The 17,774-nt window shown below is 35.5% G+C and overlaps 2 protein-coding genes across 2 annotated transcripts; one reads left to right on the top strand and one right to left on the bottom strand.

The window, feature by feature from the left end:
* The first annotated feature begins 9,069 nt into the window (after positions 1-9,069).
* On the top strand, positions 9,070-12,541 carry LOC113358226 (CBS domain-containing protein CBSX6-like). Its single transcript, XM_026601764.1, has 2 exons — positions 9,070-9,865; positions 11,409-12,541. Exons 1-2 carry the CDS (start codon positions 9,519-9,521, stop codon positions 12,310-12,312), a joined length of 1,251 nt encoding a protein of 416 aa, XP_026457549.1. The 5' UTR covers positions 9,070-9,518; the 3' UTR covers positions 12,313-12,541.
* Positions 12,542-12,765: 224 nt separating this feature from the next.
* LOC113358227 (vacuolar protein sorting-associated protein 26B-like) lies at positions 12,766-17,398 on the bottom strand. The gene is made up of 12 exons (XM_026601765.1): positions 17,215-17,398; positions 16,976-17,026; positions 16,796-16,870; positions 16,435-16,509; positions 16,241-16,313; positions 15,907-15,951; positions 15,537-15,648; positions 15,203-15,269; positions 14,558-14,602; positions 14,285-14,340; positions 13,997-14,172; positions 12,766-13,249 (listed from the first exon to the last, which is right to left on the bottom strand). Exons 2-12 carry the CDS (start codon positions 16,976-16,978, stop codon positions 13,074-13,076), a joined length of 903 nt encoding a protein of 300 aa, XP_026457550.1. The 5' UTR covers positions 16,979-17,026; positions 17,215-17,398; the 3' UTR covers positions 12,766-13,073.
* Between the last annotated feature and the right edge of the window lie 376 nt (positions 17,399-17,774).

A 17,774-nucleotide genomic window follows, 5' to 3' on the forward strand; every position in this document is an offset into this window, starting at 1 on the left:
CATGCTATTAACATTCCATTAGAGAGACCAACTCTAGGCACAAAAAAAGCTTCAGTAAATCCTAATCTTCTGGTAAGTTTTTGCATATTTTCTAAGCTAGCTTTAGTTTCAGTAAGAAAGATGGTATCTAGGTTTTGTTGTTTAACAAGATAATGAAGATGATTTCTAGTGATAGGGGGCCTATGCCCTGCACATTCCATGATAATAGCTTCATGTGATTAAAAAACAGGTAAGATGTAAAAAAAGAGATGATGAGGATTAACAGTTTACTGGATTTACTACTAAAATAGATAACAAATAGATAGAGATCAGAAAAGGAGAAAAGGAAAAAATTGGAAACTATGGAAATGCAAGCAGATAAATAATCAAAGGCCGAATTATATTTTTAAGACTCTAAAAGTTGAAGAAGTGTTATAAAGCAAAAATTTGAGAAGTTTGTTGTACTGACCTGATTGGATGGATTAGCTACGGTTTCAGCATCTATAGAAGAGATGGTCTCGGCATTATCAGCATCTTGATCATTCTTTTCTTCACTCTTTTCAGTTTTATCCTTCCCAGAGCTTTGACCATGTAACAGAAAAAGTCCATCCATTGAGTCTTTCCCAATAGATTTATCTTTTGCAAGTTTTTCTTCACCTTCTTGAATTTCTTTTGCAAGTCTTATCAGAACAGAGTTGATGTTGCTATTCAAGTTATCTAAGTCCATTCCATCATTATTAATATCATCAACTCTTCTTCTTTTTAATCCCTTATCACTATCAGCATCTAAAGAAGTCACATATCTTTGTTGTGTAATCAAAGAGTTTGGAGGATCTCTTTCGACACTTTCATCTGAGCTTTCAATGTCTTTTTCATTGTATTCCCTTTCATGCATTAGAAGATTTCTTAAGTTTATGTTGTAATATTCAAAATACGGATTGTTCTGGAGGTTTTTGTGACTTGGATTGTTACTTTGTTGGACAACCTGATTATCCTCGGAGGCTTCAATGACTAGTTGTTGTTGCTCATGAATTACTCATTGGTTGTCTTTAACCTCTTGGTTTTGATTATGCTGGTTTTGATTCTCTTATTCTTCTTTATTTCCTTCATCTCCAAAGGGGTCCACATTTTGCAAAGAAAGAACTTAAGCCATTCCATTTAGCTAATTTTTCTTCAGAGCAAGGCAAAGTAGGCTAAGAACAATCAACTGAAATTGGAGTTCAAGAAAAATTTGACTGTTAGTCTTACTGCTTAAGAGCGTTGAACTAGTTTTGAATGTCATGATGGTGTTCCAAGATACTTTCCTTGAAGAATTGTACAAGAAATTTAAATTGAAAGAGGTTAACTGATTGATTTATAAGATAAAGATGTTTTCCGTCGTCACCACTCTGTGCTTCCGCAAGAAATCCTAGCTCTACCAAATCAAGTATGGGAAAGAGAAAAAGGGATAAAATCTTCTAAGATAAAAAATTGATCAAAAAACAATTTTCGAGAGATTAAAAAAACGGTGGTGCTATTCACAGCACAAAACACCACTCTACTCACAGCTCACAACATCTAAACCCTACATTTTTTAAATGGTGTATCCTTTTTTCTACTGTGGGTCCTGGCTGAATAAATTGGACCACTATTTGCGCAACACCTAGCATTTGAGTGGTGATTAGTGTGGTGAAGTGTGCTTGGAATAACATTTCCGTTAATTTTTTTGAAATTTCTTAAACAAAAGGATCTGATTAAAACAACATTTTTTTCATGAATTGAGATTAGAGCTAAAAGGGAAAACAAATTTAAAAAAAAAATAAATTTTTTAATCTAGAGTTTATAAAAAAGAGTGCAGATGTACTCATAACTTGAAACTTTCGAGGAGAAGAACATAAAATATGAATAAATTATAAGGAAAGATTGAAATCTTAGCTTTCATATGCAGGAAATCTTCGAATCGGTGGAACGAAAAAGTGACTCATTTTCGCCCAAGTTCCTAAGCCCACCATTTAGCTAATTATTTGCCACTTTGCGATACCGATTTTGAGTGCAAAAGTGGCAACACTCTAAGGTAATACCTTATATCATAATGCACACGACGGTTCCCATGAAAGAAATCAAAAGCCCACCACGAATCTCATTACAAAGCTAGGTATCACATATCAATCTTGAGATACAATTGCCATTGCTTGAGTACGGTAGACCATGATGTTGTTGAGCTTAATCTGCATCGGCAGGCAGGTATACAAATAGTGAGCAACATATTCTTGGCTTTGAAGAGACTACCTGTGGTTGAGGGATTAACTTGCACTAGGTTTTAACCAAAATTGTTGAGCAAAATCTTTATATAAGACAAAGCGGAAAAAAATTTTAAAAAAACAATGATAGTTTCTTATGCCGTCAGACATCAAATATACATATCTATTAGAGGTTCAATACCTATGGATTCCTAAAAACTTGGGAGTCCTCAGTCGTGGGTGTAGCGCCCCCAAAGCTAGCAACTGACTAATCCAAGAGATTAACTAAATAAAGAGGCACTAAGGAATCTAAATGATATACTTAAGCATTCAATTAAGAAATATGCTACAAAACTTAACCCAAAACTAGCCCTGCTCTGAAATATACATATATACAAGAACTCCTCTCAAATGATACATATACAATAGTCATTTGGTTTACAAATAGAATAAACAACATAATAAACATAGCCGAAGTTAACCAACTAACAGACTCAACTCCTCGAATCTTCTGCTGCGCAACTCTGATCTGTCTCTGAAACTGAAAGTGGGAATGAGTGAGCACATCATCCATAAAAGGGGTACCCAGTAGAAATAACATTTAACTTTCAAGTAATCACTGGAATGATCTGGAAAACAATACATGTTTTTCCTAAACATAAAAAAAGGAAACTAATTCACAAAAATAAACAATCATGTATATGAAACTAACTCCTTCTTCAAACAATGTATATATTGGTGTCAACCAGTTTCATACCTCCACACCTATTAGGTAATATTGTGGTGTATCGCCCTAGCCATAGCATAAAAGCTGAAAGTGAGTAGGTATAAATGAAGGAGTAGTATCCTATATACCACAGATGGAAAATCTTATTTTCCAAGCATTCAAATGGAAATTCTTATTTCCCAAACCATTCGTAGAGACAAACAAAGCATTACAACTCCTTTCCAAACCACATAAAGATTAAAAGAATCAACAGAACTTTCGGAATTTAAATTAAACAATGCATTGAAAGCACAACCAGATAATGCATAAATTTGATAAACATAAACTCTTGTAAAAGAAAACAACAATAATCACAAAAGAGCTAAATGTAAATTCCCACCTCTTTTGATGACAAGCCACACCTTCCTCGAGATCCATGATCCACTGGTTCATCCTTTGAATCGATCTTTGTTAATAAGACTAACTGTTATTCACACAAGAACTCTAAGAATCTAGCCAAAATGGCTCACACAAGAATCACACAAGTCTATGTAATGGTTCTAAGTCCATTTATGGTTCTACACCTTTTCATTATTTATCTTTAGCACAACTAAAGGTACACTAATTCAATTAGATTGTTTTTGTAGTTCATTATCTAAGTCTTATGAATATCTACAACTTTGTAGAAGAAACTAAAGACTAATTCAGACCATAAGGGTCCAATACATCAAAATAGGAAAACTAAATCTAAGCCCAAGTCCACTAACCAAGCCCGTTACACAAGGCCTGGTCCACTAGGTCAACTAACGGTCTCTAACAGTCAAAAGGGTCAATTAACGGTCAACGTCCAAGGTCAGGTCAATAGTCAAACTTGAGTCTGGTTAAGCCAAGTCAAAGCCTGGTCAAAAGGTCAACTGAGTCAAATCGGGTCAAATCCTAATTACTGAGTTAACTCACACAACTAAGCTGACTCGTTGAATCAGATAAGTCACACAACTGGGATGACTCACAAGCCTAAGTTCAATTGCAGCTTTATTTCCTACAACATAACCTTCTTATTTATCATACAATTCTACAATGATTATTCACATCAACTTAACCAAATTACATCTATAATTTTCTTCATTACAGAGATACAATCAATTTAGATAAACTTCATAATTTAATCACTATCGTAAGCTCAACTTACCTGCAATAGCAGTTCCAAGCTTTCACAGCAATACTCCAAACCACTACTTACAATCCTTAATTATTCATATAACACTTCACTTCAAATAACCTCACACACTCAAATTGAGTCTCTACCAGTTCACAAGTTCCAACAGTAACTCAATTTCATATCCACCATCTCCAGCTCTTCAGTACCTCAATCATTAGTTCACTCAAAACAAATCTTAAACTTCTACCGGCCACTCATATCCCCTGTAACTTCAACCACACTACCATTACAACTTCAAATACATATCTTGGATCATTCTCAGTTTCATAACCATCTGAAAATCTCATACCTCACCAAACCCATATTTCCTGCAACATCTCAGTCATTCAGACCATCCCATAACACCTACAGCTTCATATACACAAACAACACCACCATTCTCTAGCCACCAACACTGATCTGTAACTCAATCAACAGCAACCATAATCTTCAGGAACAATCTTAATTCATCTATAGATTCTTACTCAGGAACCCTAATTTCTGATTTGGGGAAAAACAAAAACAAACCCTAATTCATAATTCTCAATTTCACAATTAAACTGAAATTACAACTCCATATGATTGATCCTACTTCAATCTAAACAAACCCATCTAAGATTCATCAATCCTTATTCCATTTTACTCAAGACAATTTCAAATTAGCGAAACCCTAAATTACCTTTTAATTTTGATTCTTCATCAAGAGAAATTCACATCGTCAATACAACATCAACCCATTTGATCTTCACCCACTAAAAACTCGAAATCATCATTATCATCTCTATACAGACCTAATTTCAAATCCAGAAAACCCAACTTCTTTACAGAAATACAACACCCAGGGACGGTACTGGGGTGTGGCTTACCAGGATGAACCCCCCCCCCCCCCCCCACAAATTTTGTAAAAACGTATTTTGTCTATACCATTTTCAACATTCCTGAGAATTATCCCAGGTGTATATTTGAAATAGCCCATTATAGAGTTATAAAGTTAGGGCAACCATAATTTGAAACTTTTTTTTGATGTTTATGATACTTTGATGTTACGTGGAATTCATATGAGGAGATTAGATGCTTGCTAACGTGATCTCATCCATTCAAAGTTTTAAAAACCAAAGCAAAGAACACAGGGTCATGCTAAGTCGCTAACTCTTCACCTATTCTGAGTCTTTAGTTAAATGAGGTACTGCAATCTTATTCAGATAACACGTGTGTTAGTGCTTGTTCTTGTTTCCCTCCACTTGGTTTTTTCTAACTCCACATGTTTTTAACCATGCTATGAAAATTAAATAGCAAAGGATGTGAAGTATAAAAGAACAACTCCCATTTCCTCCCGTCGAGCTACTTAATCAGTTATTCTCGGTCCAAAATAGTACACTAAACCGTTAAATTAGATGTCACTGCTTCGTTGGTCAGTGCTCTTTTTTTCCCCTTCCTCCGCAGATATAAGTATATTGAAAATGTTTAGACCGCATGAGCACATAAAACATTAAAAAAAAACAAAAAGAACACGATCATGGAAAAAACGACAGCCACCTCCGAGCAATGCGTTCAGAAAAGAACTCCCAAAAAGAGATGCATCACGAAAAAAACGACAGCCACCTCCGAGCAATGCGTTCAGGAAAGAACTCCCAAAAAGAGTTGCGTCACGGAAAAAACGGCATCCACCCCGAGCAATGCGTTCAGAAAAGAATTCCCCAAATTGAAACCTGATATGGAGATAAGAAAATACAACACGTTGTATCACGTACTGTAGCCGCATTTATCAAATATTACAATGGAAAAGAAAATAAAGTATTGTGATTTTTTTTTTAGCCCCCCAGACCTAGAATCCTGGTTCCGTCGCTGGCTCAAATATTCTCTTCTCTATTACGGAATCAACAACACTTACTCAATCTTCAACACCAGTAACCCACTTTTAATTTTTCTCCTCTTACTTGTTCTCCAAAATCGCCAGATGAAAGACATAGGAGGAGCAAAAGAAGAAAGAAGAAACGAGAAGAGAGAAGAGGAAAGAAGAAAAGAAAAGACCATTTTAGGATAAGGCCGACGATATTTACTGAGGCACATGGAACACTAGATATGGGCAGCCAAGTCGGTTTATTGTGAAATGATAATTTTACCCTTCATACTAATCCAGCGATATCTTCTTCGTCCAATATCCGAATAACACGTTCGAGTAACCCATTTCGAATAACTTTTCGAGATCTATCTAGTGGTACTAACTTCGTATCTATATCGTTGTTAGATTAATTTCTATTTAATAATATTCATGTTAAACTAATCGAACTATTATCGACTAACTCGTCACTTGACCGGTCTAACATCGTTGACGAGCTTGAAGATCCTTATATTGGGATACTCATGGGTCTAACTAATTTGTACAATTAACCATTTCTTTGACTTATCATTGAAGCATGTAATTGAGGAAGGTTTGATTTTTAGTAAACTTGACAATGAGTCGGGGAAAAATTCTAATCAATACCATTCTATCAAACCTTACCAACTTCACTTTAACATTTTTAAAGTGTATGTTATTTGATGTTTTCGGTATGTTTGATTGATTTGCGATGGTTGGTCCAAATGGGATTCGAATTGGTGTCCCGAGGACGCAACATAAAAAATTAAGTGATAAAACATGAGACACTAGGGTAAAATGGGAAGGCTATTATTGGAGCGTCACATTCCAATGGAGGGGCTTCACATGGATTCCTAGTGACTAAAAAGTTGGCTACGGGGTGTCTTAATGCAATAGCAAATATCTAAGTTACCCTCCATCCAAACAAAAACCTAAAAACTAAAATAAAAAATCTAATTCTAATTAAAAAATCTGCTATTTTTCTTCTCTCTTTCATCAACCGTAAATTTTCCCTTCTTTTTTCATTTCAAATCATTACATCGTGTTTGATCAATCGTTAATTGAAATCTCTATTAAAGGTGCGGACGAAGCAAATTGATAAAAGCGATGATAATAAAAAAAACTAATTAATTATGTTTCAAATGATTATATTGATTGAAATCAATAGAAAAAAATATGTTTGCGAAACTGATTACAGTTAGGAATTCCTAATTTCCTAACCGTAAACTTATTTTCTGAAACTGTTACGGTTAGGAAATAAAAAAATACCAACCATATTTTAAAAATACATGTATTTTACGGTTAGGTTGGTAAGCGTTAATGAATTAACAGTTAGATTCGACTCTCCCGTAACTTAATCGTAAAATATCATGAATTATTAAAAAGAATAAAAAAAATATTACGGTTGGATTTGATTGATACCAAACCATAAATTTGCCTGGAGTTCCATTTTTTTTTGAAAGCTACTAGATTTGGTCGAACAGTGAAGATTTATCCAAATCTATTAGGATATACCACAACCAATCACACACTAGGATCCAACTACTATATTCTATTTAATCTCTTCTTAGAAACCATCTTGATGGCGGTTGCGACCAAATGAATAAATAAGGTCGATATATTTATATACCATATATATATATATAAAACACATCATGTGATTCATTATATATAAACACGCCAAATCAGTAATCACCTCAATAACGTGAGAAAACAAGTCCCATTTTCTGCTCAATTCTTGTACAGAAGGTAAGAGAGAAAATAACGTACTTAGGGTACCAGTTACGGCTAGAAGTTCTATATACCTAGCCGTAATCCGAAAAAGGAAAATCAAGATCTATGGATTTTCATTTTTTTTTTCTTCCATTCAAAAACCTAAAACACTAACTCTAATTTTCCTCTCTAACTACAAATCAATATCATTAATCTAATCTAATACTAGTGAATCTATTCAAATAAGGGTTGTTTAGTCAATATAAAATTATTTTAGATAAGGAATTTTTTAAAATTACTTATGGGTGACTCGTTTTTTTCCTATTAGGTGACGTCCCTCTATTGGAAGGTGACGTCCAAATAATAGCCTTCTAAAATGGTCACTTCAAGGTTAAATATTCACATGAGTAGATCACACTAGGGGTGTAAATAATACCCGAAAATACTCGGCCTGCCTGTATCCGCCTGTACCCGAAGTAGCCCAAAGCCTGTTATGGCCCGTCACGGACCACCCGGCCTGGCCTGGATTAATTTATTGAGCGGTCTCGGGCTTTGCGATTAATTATGATGCCCGTCCTGATACCCGGCCCGGTGCCCGGCCTGAAAGCCTTCTATGTGCCATTAATCATTTAATATCCTCTTAAAAAGACTTAAAAGTTACAATTTTATAATTGTCAGTTTTGTGTCAAGAAAAATAAAATATATAATTGTTTTTTTACTTATAATTAACCTTTTCAAAACATTAATGGTAATATATTTTCTTATTAGAAAGTTTATTGTACTCTAATTAATTATTTATTATAGGCTAAAATTAAAAATTTGTCAGTGTAATTTAAATATAAAATAATACTATCACTTACGATATGCGATGTTGGAAAGGAAAGTCTATTGTATTTAATACCGTTCATTTGAAAATTTAAACTTAAAAATAAAATAAAAAAATAGTGGCATGTGCGGCCGATCTGGCCTGCCCGTATAAAAAGCGGGCTTTGGATAGCAAATTATCTACTTGTACCCGGCCTGTCCGGCCTGAATTTGTTTACAGGCTGACAAATATTAAGCCTGGCCTGCCTGGCCTGCCCGACCTGTCTTAGTTTTTGGGTCGGGCGGCCCGCCTGCCCGAATTTACACCCCTAGATCACACACACCCTTAAAGGTTATATTTGTCAAAGTTTAGGTTTTAGGGGGTAAACTACACTAGTAGTTACAACTTAGGGGGGAAAACTATATCACTAATTCGTTTAGAGGGTACACTCAAAAACCGAGAAAAACATACAGAAAATAATTAAGAGAAACATGTGAATCGCTCGTGGTAATTATTTTTTGATAATAGACATAGGAGACAAAAATATGAGTTTATTTTTAGCAGGGACAATTTCAGCTATTATTCAGCTATTATTATCTTCTTGTCATTCACCCCGAACAAAACTTATCAACTCGGTGGATTCACTCACCATTTCATCATCTGAAAACAAAAACCATACTTTTCAGACCCCCCTAATCGCAGCAAGAAAAGTAGAAGAAAATCTCCATAAAATCATCCGAATTTCCCGCACGTTTCAGTATTATCTATCTTTAGCAAATTGAAACAGAAAAATTCCACCCAAAAAATACCTTTTTCATGGGAGGAGGCATTACCCTGAACTTTTATCACCACCATGGCGGGTTTCCTCAGCTCATCTCCCAAAACCACTGATGGTCCTCTAAATCCAGCGATCAAACCCATACCTGGTTTTGTTGATCCTCCTAAACCCATCGGTGGTTTTCTCTTGTTACTCATATTTCTTCATTCTCTGTTATAATAATTAATAAAAAATTGATTTGTTTTTTTCTTGATTTTTGTTAATGGCTTCGGTGTTTTTGTATCACGTGGTGGGAGATCTGACTGTTGGTAAACCAGAATTGGTTGAATTTACAGAGAATGAAAGCGTTGAATCAGCAATTGCAGCAATTAGTAAGTGTACTGAAGGTGGGATACCTGTTTGGAAGAAGAGAACGCAAATGGTGGGTATGGCTGAGAATTCCGAGATGAGACAACAAAGATTTGTGGGTATTATCAATTCTCTTGATATTGTTGCGTTTCTGGCTAGAGAAGATTGTTTGAAAGATCAAGACAAGGCTATGAGAACTCCTGTTTCTGATTTTATTATACCTAATAAATCATTATTGAAGGAGATTGATCCCGGTACAAGGTGAGAATTTTATTTTTAGATTCATTTGAATCTTTCTATGACCTGATTTTTTTATTTAGATAAATAAACAAGATAATAATCAAAACATAGGACTCCATGACACTCAAAGCTACTATATCACCAAATCAAACTAGATTAACTAACAGGGCTCAATCACATGGGAAATACTTAAGTTAGGGCAAACTTGCAGCGCCACTGAATTTCTATCAATGTTTTTGTTTTAATCCGATTCATGGGTTTCTCTTGCTTCTTCGTTTCATTATTATTATTATCATAGTTTTGTGATCCTCATATGAGGTTTCTTGAGAGGTGAATTGGTCAGGTTTTCATGCTTATCCATTTCTCTAGTTTAGATTTTATTTGGTCGAATTTGAGATTTATGAATCAATTTGGTTCAGTTATCATGTTTTTCTAGATGTTTAATGTGTGGATTGGATTTGATGGTGTTCATTTTTTTTACGCATTTCAAGGTTATGGAGTGTGGTACTTAAGAATAAATGCTATCAATGGCGTAGTTCTACTTCCGTGTCTAACTCTCCAATCATCTCAAACTCACACACTCCAACTGTCTCTGATTCTCCTTCTTTATCAATCATTTTGATATTTGATTGTTTTTACTTTTTTTGTGGATTTAAAATTATACTCTTCTCATCAAACTTCATTGAATACTTGTGCACATATTGAGTGGCTTTGAAACTATCAATGATGTGGTTTTTATGGTTGTATATTTGTTAAGAAAAAGATAGATTTGTTTTAGAGTTAGGTTGGATGCCATGTAGTCTAAACAAACGACTGTTTTGGTGTGAAGTTGATGTGAATATTCAAATTATTCTGATAAATACAGATTATATTATAGGTGCTATATTTACTTGATTTTACCATTTTTAGTTGTTTCTTGTGGTTGCCGTTGTGTTCGAGTCTTGTACTGGTGTGGATCTATATCTCGTCACTTCTACAGGAGAACTCTCATTATTGGTCTCCATTATTGAGGTTTGAGTGTAACGGTTAATATTAAAAGTTGTTATATCTTTGACAGAATCCAAGCAAGTTTAAATTTATGATATGTTGTTTAAAATAAACGTGAGCTGATTGAGGCAGTATATTACTTTATTATATTTGAATTATACAAAGTCCTATATGTTGTGTTTAGTTTATTCTAGATGATATATGCTTGATGTTAATATCGTTCCTGTGAACTCCCAATATATTATAAAACAATTTGATATTTCTAGGCAATCTAAAGAAAGGTAGCATCCTGATCACTTGTGTATATTATCAGTAACGTGAATTAACAATATGAGTAAACAAAATACAACTTCCCCGGAAAACTTCACCAATTAGACACATCCCTTTATTTTTTTGTTTTCCCCCGAATCCAGCCTTCAGCATTTTATTTTTCAATTAAAATGTTTCAAAGTGATGAATTTGACATTCTAATCTCAACAAAGGATTCTACCTTCTGTCTAAATTTTATTTTGGAGTTACTCTGGATTATGGTGCCTTCTGTTAATTCTTCTTTACTGTGACTGAACTCTTTGTGAAGATTGATAGATGCATTGGAGATGATGAAGCAAGGAGTTATGCGCCTCCTTGTTCCTAAGAGTGTGGCATGGAGAGGTATGAGCAAGCGCTTCTCGATTATTTACAATGGCAAATGGTTAAAGAATCTGGATCCATCATCCATGGGAAGCAACAATATCTTAACAGGCAGTAGCAACCGCTCGTCCACATCTTCTCCCGCGTTTCGTGAGACCAAGTTCTGCTGCTTATCTAGAGAAGATGTGATTCGCTTCCTTATTGGCTGCCTCGGTGCTCTGGCTCCTCTTCCTCTCTCCTCTATCTCGTCCCTCGGAGCTGTGAACTCTAATTTTCACTTTATTGAGGCGTTATCGCCGGCACTAGAAGCTACCCGTAAGGTCCCCCAAGATCCGACAGCAATAGCTGTCATAGAGTCCACAGATGGGCAAAAAAAGATCATAGGTGAGATTTCAGCTTCCAACTTATGGAAATGTGATTACTTAGCTGCTGCGTGGGCCTTAGCCAACTTGTCGGCAGGCCAGTTTGTAATGGGAGTTGAGGACAATATGACCCCAAAGTCTTTTCCGGATATATGTTTGAATAATAATGATGGTGCTGCTGGAGCAAGGGTGAAGAAATTCTCTAGTAGGAGTGTTGGGTTCTTTAGCAGCAACCCAATGAGTCCATCTGCTGGAGGGCGGAACATGATGTTGTATAGAGGGCGGAGTGCACCATTGACATGCAAGGTCACAAGCTCGTTGGCTGCAGTGATGGCTCAAATGTTGTCTCATAGGACAGCACATGTTTGGGTGACTGAGGCTGATAGTGAGGATGATCATGATGAGACTTTGGTTGGGGTGATTGGTTATACTGATATCCTTGCCGCGGTGACCAGGCATCCTGCTGCATTCTTTTCTCCAACTTCTTGAGTTTTGAGTAATTGGATCTTATTTGGTGTGGTGGCAGAGAGATTTGTTGCTCTTTCTTCCGTGAATAAGTCCGATATATATCTTTTCTATTTGCTTTGTTTTTGATTCTTTTCTCCAACTTCTTGATGATGCTGTTGTATTCATATAAGCTGTATTAGTTGGGTTTGGATGCTGTTTTTGATTCTTTTATTGTGGCAAATAATGGATTCTAATGTATAGTGTTACTGTATCTCGCCAGCATAAATCTGTGGCAAATAATGGATTCTAAGTTTTCTTCACTTTGTCTAAATAATGGGAAGAAAACTTGCCCATGGACAGAAAATTTCTCGTTTCACTCAGGAAAAAAGCTATAAACTTCTATGATAAGGCAGCCTGTGGAACTGGTGTACTCTCTATATTCTGATAAGACGGCTTTAGTTTTGGATTCCAATTAGAAGAATTAACTCAGGAAAGTTGACCAAATTTTAACCTTATTTCAGGTTTTTCTGATGCCAAACCGGCTATCAACTGTACAATCCCACCACACATCCTAATGTCCTCCATTTTCACCTAGAACTGAAGAATACCATACCATAAAACAAAATGCTATGGGCTAAACTTGTACTATGAGTAGCAAACAACTAAAACATAGGCAGGAAGACATCTGAGTATTTGAGTGTAGCCTTTTCTTTTCAAAGAATACAACCTGAAGTCCCAGAAGGCACTCATGTATGTTTTCTGTTTTAGGATGGATTGGTGCAAGATACTTCAGGCTGGAATACTTAGGATGACTCGGGGCGATATATAATGATTTCTTGCTGCTTGAAATACCGCCGGTCTTCTTCATCCACAAGAACAAGATTCATATAGTATTTGACACTGAATTTGTTGTTAGTGTTGCGATATGTTGGTGTCAGTTCATATGGACTAAGAAAGAGTCTAACTGGAATCGATTCTCCTGAAAAGTAGAATAAGCAGAGAAGTCAGATGCCATTTTCGAAATTCTAGACATGTCACAGGTACATGATTTAAGAAATGCAAGTCAAATTCAACTGAGTAATGGAAGTAACCAGCGCAGATAGGTGGGCAAGAGCCCACTAACTGAACACTCTGGTTATTTAAACTTCCTACATGACCTTTTTCTAACATTTTTAACACCTACAACTGGCAAAAATATACTCCCTCCGTCCCTAATAAGATGACCTACTTGGTTTTAAACTTTGTCCCTTAAATAGATGACCTATTTCACTAATCAAGGGATATTTCTAAAACTAGCCTTTTAATTGATTATTTTTTCTATAAGAAATATGTATAATTTGATAGTCATGTTTATATTCGTTGCGTAGGTGTTTTAAGATGCTTTTCAACGGTATAAAGTTTATAAAAAACCGTGGTATAGTTTAAGAGATAAATCATTTCTAAATTTTACTAATTATTGCCCATAAGGATATAATTGTAAAAAATAGTTAAATATACTCCACTTTCCTCCTTGCCTTAAAATTTGTGCAAACTACAACTAGGTCATCTAATTAGGGACGGAGGGAGTATTAATTAGATCTAACATAAGAGATCAATCTCTTCAAGATACAATCTGATCGACAAGGGGATTACTCTCGCATCATATACGGGGCAGGAGAAAACAATCAAAACGTCAAACACTACATTGAAATTAAGAGAACCAAAACAAATCAGATGAAGAAAATACCTCTGACTGGAGCACCATCCATCAACTCAAATTTTGCAAGGGTTTCTGTCTCAACATAGGTATTAGCTCCTGATCCTGTTGACTCTCGGCGTCTGATCTCAAGCTCCATATTTTTTATCTTGATTCTCACAAGTAGAAAATATATTTTGCCAATGATAACATCCTTTAAATGATACCTAGACAATTAGCAAAGAATTTTTTTTATTACCTTATGCTGTTCGACTGCATTAGAAATATATCAGTGAGGAGGTATATATAAAAACTCAAACATGAGAATGTACGACTTACTTGCTTTTATTGTACTCAAACTCGATGTGTAGGCAATCTTCGATTCCAACTTCCATCTGTGCAACACATCAGCATAATGCTATAACATATATTAAATATCTCAACATGCAACATTTTGTACAGACTGGTGCAACCTCGGTGTTTCATTTAGTTTAGTGAAGCAACACTTAACAAGAAAGATCATAACAAAAACCGACGGGCAAAGTCGAGCAATAACTTTTTGTGAAAGAACAACAATAATCTTTTCACAAGCTAACGAATTTTTTTACTCACCTTGATGCTGTTGTTGATTGATGGGGGTGGCGTGAAGTTGCGTACCTGAGGAAAGAATCACAATAGGCATGAAAGGAAAGAACAAAAAGAATTACTTTATAATATTATTAAGTTGCATTGAAATACCAGTCTTTTAATAAACATAAGACCAAGCCACCCAAGAACCAAATGCATGTACGTCCAATGGAAGGAAAAACCAAATCCACACAATGTAGCGAAATAAACAATGTCAAGGCTTCCAGTGTTTATCACATTTTTTTTGATAAGTCCAGATACTTCTAACTCAAAGCAAAGACCTTCTGATCATCAGTTTCTATATCTTTGTTGATAAGGAACAAACTGGGGGAGCTGCGTCGTCTTTCTTAGGGAGTTTACTGACTCATATGTTCAATCTAATTGAAGCAGATGGCATGTCAAATTTATTTACATAGCAAGCTCTCTCACAAAACGAGGATATCCAGACTTTGCAAATAATGTTATTTGTGGTTCAAGATCAGAAGGGAAATGCTATATAAATGCCTTCTCTGACCAAAAAAAAAAAGTAACTTGGACACACTGATTGCAAAAATGGCGCATTCAGTGCCTCAGTACAGAATTTAAGTAAATCCGCAAGGTGTAAAATATTGTAAAGAAAAAACGGATTACCACAAAGTCTTGACATTCGACAATGTTGCTCACATAGCTACGACTGATTGTCACTTTCAGAATATACCTGCAAAATTGAACCGCAATTCAAGTCACGGTTGAATATATCACACAGAAATTTGCATCCTGATTCCTAAGTGCAGAAGAAACACAATATTGACATTAGTTGGAAGCTTCAGAATTTATGTGGTCAATGTAGATACTCAGAACGTGAATGTGAACTAATTTTTCAGAATGGCTGACAGCCAGAAGAGGTTAGTTGTGTATTCACAATGTAAAGTTCACTAACCAGCACGAGAGCATTCAAAGATTTGATAAGTAGAGCAGAACTCACCTAAGCCTTACATTAACTCCATTGTATGTCTCATATGGCATTTCAACAGTTGAAAACTCGAAGGGGTAAGTTTTTTTTTCATATATGTCACCAGGAACATCCAGTTCACGAACTGCAATCAGTATGATAAAAGTTAGGGGCCATTCAATACAATCCAGTCATCTACTTAGATTAACTAAAAATTGGGTAAACAGCTGCTACCAGTGCATTGAAAATGATGGCTAACAAGAACCATGACCTTAAAGTCCTCTTACTTGTTTTATCCTTTTTATGTTAATAATCTTACCAGGCCCAACCTTTTCTAAAATAAATGTAAGGAAATGTATTCATTACATTAAGTTAAAAAATCGTAAGTGAAAAGCACACTCACCTAAGGAAGTAAAATCGTAGAAGTTTCCTCTATCTAAGTACAGCTCTGCAAAGAAAATTACACTTAGAATCAGAAAAGTGTTATATTGATAAAAGGAATATGAAAACACTACAAACACTCATGAACAACAACCCAAAACATCAGAATAGCCCGCTAGAGGAAGGAAAAAAAATGAATTACATCATTCACATAATCTGCACTTAGTGACTGTTCAGTAAAAACAAGTTAAACCATACAGCCCACTACATGCGTTTAATGAGGTGATGTAGCTTCAGAAGATATGTCTTGTGAAGGAAACCTAAACACTATGAGAACTTGAATCAAGTACACCAACCTATTTGTCCAAGGAGCTCAATTTTAACACCTGTATGTTCGACTTTCTTCCCTTGGATTGGTTCCAAAACAACCTGTAAAATTGTGATATTATTTGGCATACTCTCTTAGTTTCACAGTTATCAGTCCATATTATCTATAAAACAACACATAAACTAAGAAATATGCACACAAAAAAACAACTACAAATGATACCTCTCCAACAATGCTTTCTTGACTTCGGAATAGAGGAACCATTGCTGTTTGACCATTTTCCTTCTTTAATTGTACCTATATCGAATAATTAGAAAACAATAGAAGATTTAGCTGGATCGGAGAGACAATGATGCACCTGAGAAAGAAAGAAATAGTTGATTTTCTAGGGGATGAATTTGATTCTCTCCAATTCCAATGGCGCCGTTGTTTTGTAGTAATTCTAACGGAGTGTTATGTGTTTGCTGTTTTTTGAGGTTTCCACCTACTTGCTCAACAAATTTAACAAATGCAGATTGGAGAGAGAATGATGCACCTAAAGAGGTAAGAAAATGAAAATTAACAATGTTGCTTAAGTAGATACCTGCTTGCGAGTTCTTCCATCAACAAAGTTTATAGAGAAGTGACAAGGTGACTTGAAAGCTCCAATAAGGTAATTCTGGTTGGAATGAAGAGCTTTATATATTAGTAAATGCTTCTGATTCAGCTTATCCATATTAAACCATGAATAATAGACTGATAATGAGATTCTTATGAGTCTTACCATTCTTTCAAACCAGATCCTGAATTAGAGCCTTTGTTACGCATAAAACACCTGCATTCATAAAACACTTGCATGTTTACGAAATCAAAAAACAAGAGATTTTGAAGTTCTTCTTCTGTGATCGGTAAGTATGCTGTGATTCAAAATAAGAAATCTCTTTGAAAACCCTAAATCAGGAATAACAATAAAAGAGAAGAAAATAAAATGCCTACGGTAACAGATCAAGGCAAAGAGAATACCAATAAGTACGAGATTGGTTTCGAAAACCTTAAATAGGATGATCACAGCTCAAAACTAAAACCCCAATTCATTAAGCACTTTGGAACACGGAGGAAGACTGATGAGAAGCGGATGATTATTCAATTTTGTCCCGTTTTGGGAAGGAGAATTAAACCGGAGACACTGAGACAGAGAAAGAGAAATGACGAGTGGCATTTGTTGTAAAAAAGAAACAAAATTTATTTGTATTATTTTTTCGTAGAAACAAACCAGAACAAAGTTAGTAAAGTGCTCTGCCACGTGATATGCACGTGATATTAAGGCTAGGAGCCTTTGACGATATGGCGTGTAGATTGAGATGACCTACAAGGCTAAGAGCAGTTCCTATGGAAATGTCCAGACACAAAAATTTGTTGAGCCACGTGGATGATCAAATAGGATTCTCCACTATAGAAAAACATAGGGAGTTGGAGTAATATGCGCGCGATCGAGAGGCTGACGCCGGAGTCAGCAGTCAAAACGCGGGAGTTGGAAAGCTAGACGCGGGCGATCGGCTCGGTGACGCTGGCGTTAGGAACAA

The sequence above is a fragment of the Papaver somniferum genome, chromosome 3, assembly GCF_003573695.1.
Source record: "Papaver somniferum cultivar HN1 chromosome 3, ASM357369v1, whole genome shotgun sequence".
Taxonomy (NCBI): Eukaryota; Viridiplantae; Streptophyta; class Magnoliopsida; order Ranunculales; family Papaveraceae; genus Papaver; species Papaver somniferum.

Bases quoted from the DNA above. Each gene is read 5' to 3' on its own strand.
- LOC113358226 (XM_026601764.1), top strand. From the start codon at position 9,519: ATGGCTTCGGTGTTTTTGTATCACGTGGTGGGAGATCTGACTGTTGGT. The intron at 9,866-11,408 runs GTGAGAATTTTA...CTCTTTGTGAAG, and splicing joins GAGATTGATCCCGGTACAAG to ATTGATAGATGCATTGGAGA.
- LOC113358227 (XM_026601765.1), bottom strand. The intron at 16,510-16,795 runs GTATCTACTTAA...TATTCGATATAG, and splicing joins ATGGAAGAACTCGCAAGCAG to GTACAATTAAAGAAGGAAAA. The intron at 16,314-16,434 runs GTATCATTTGTA...ACAATTTTACAG, and splicing joins AAGAAAGCATTGTTGGAGAG to GTTGTTTTGGAACCAATCCA.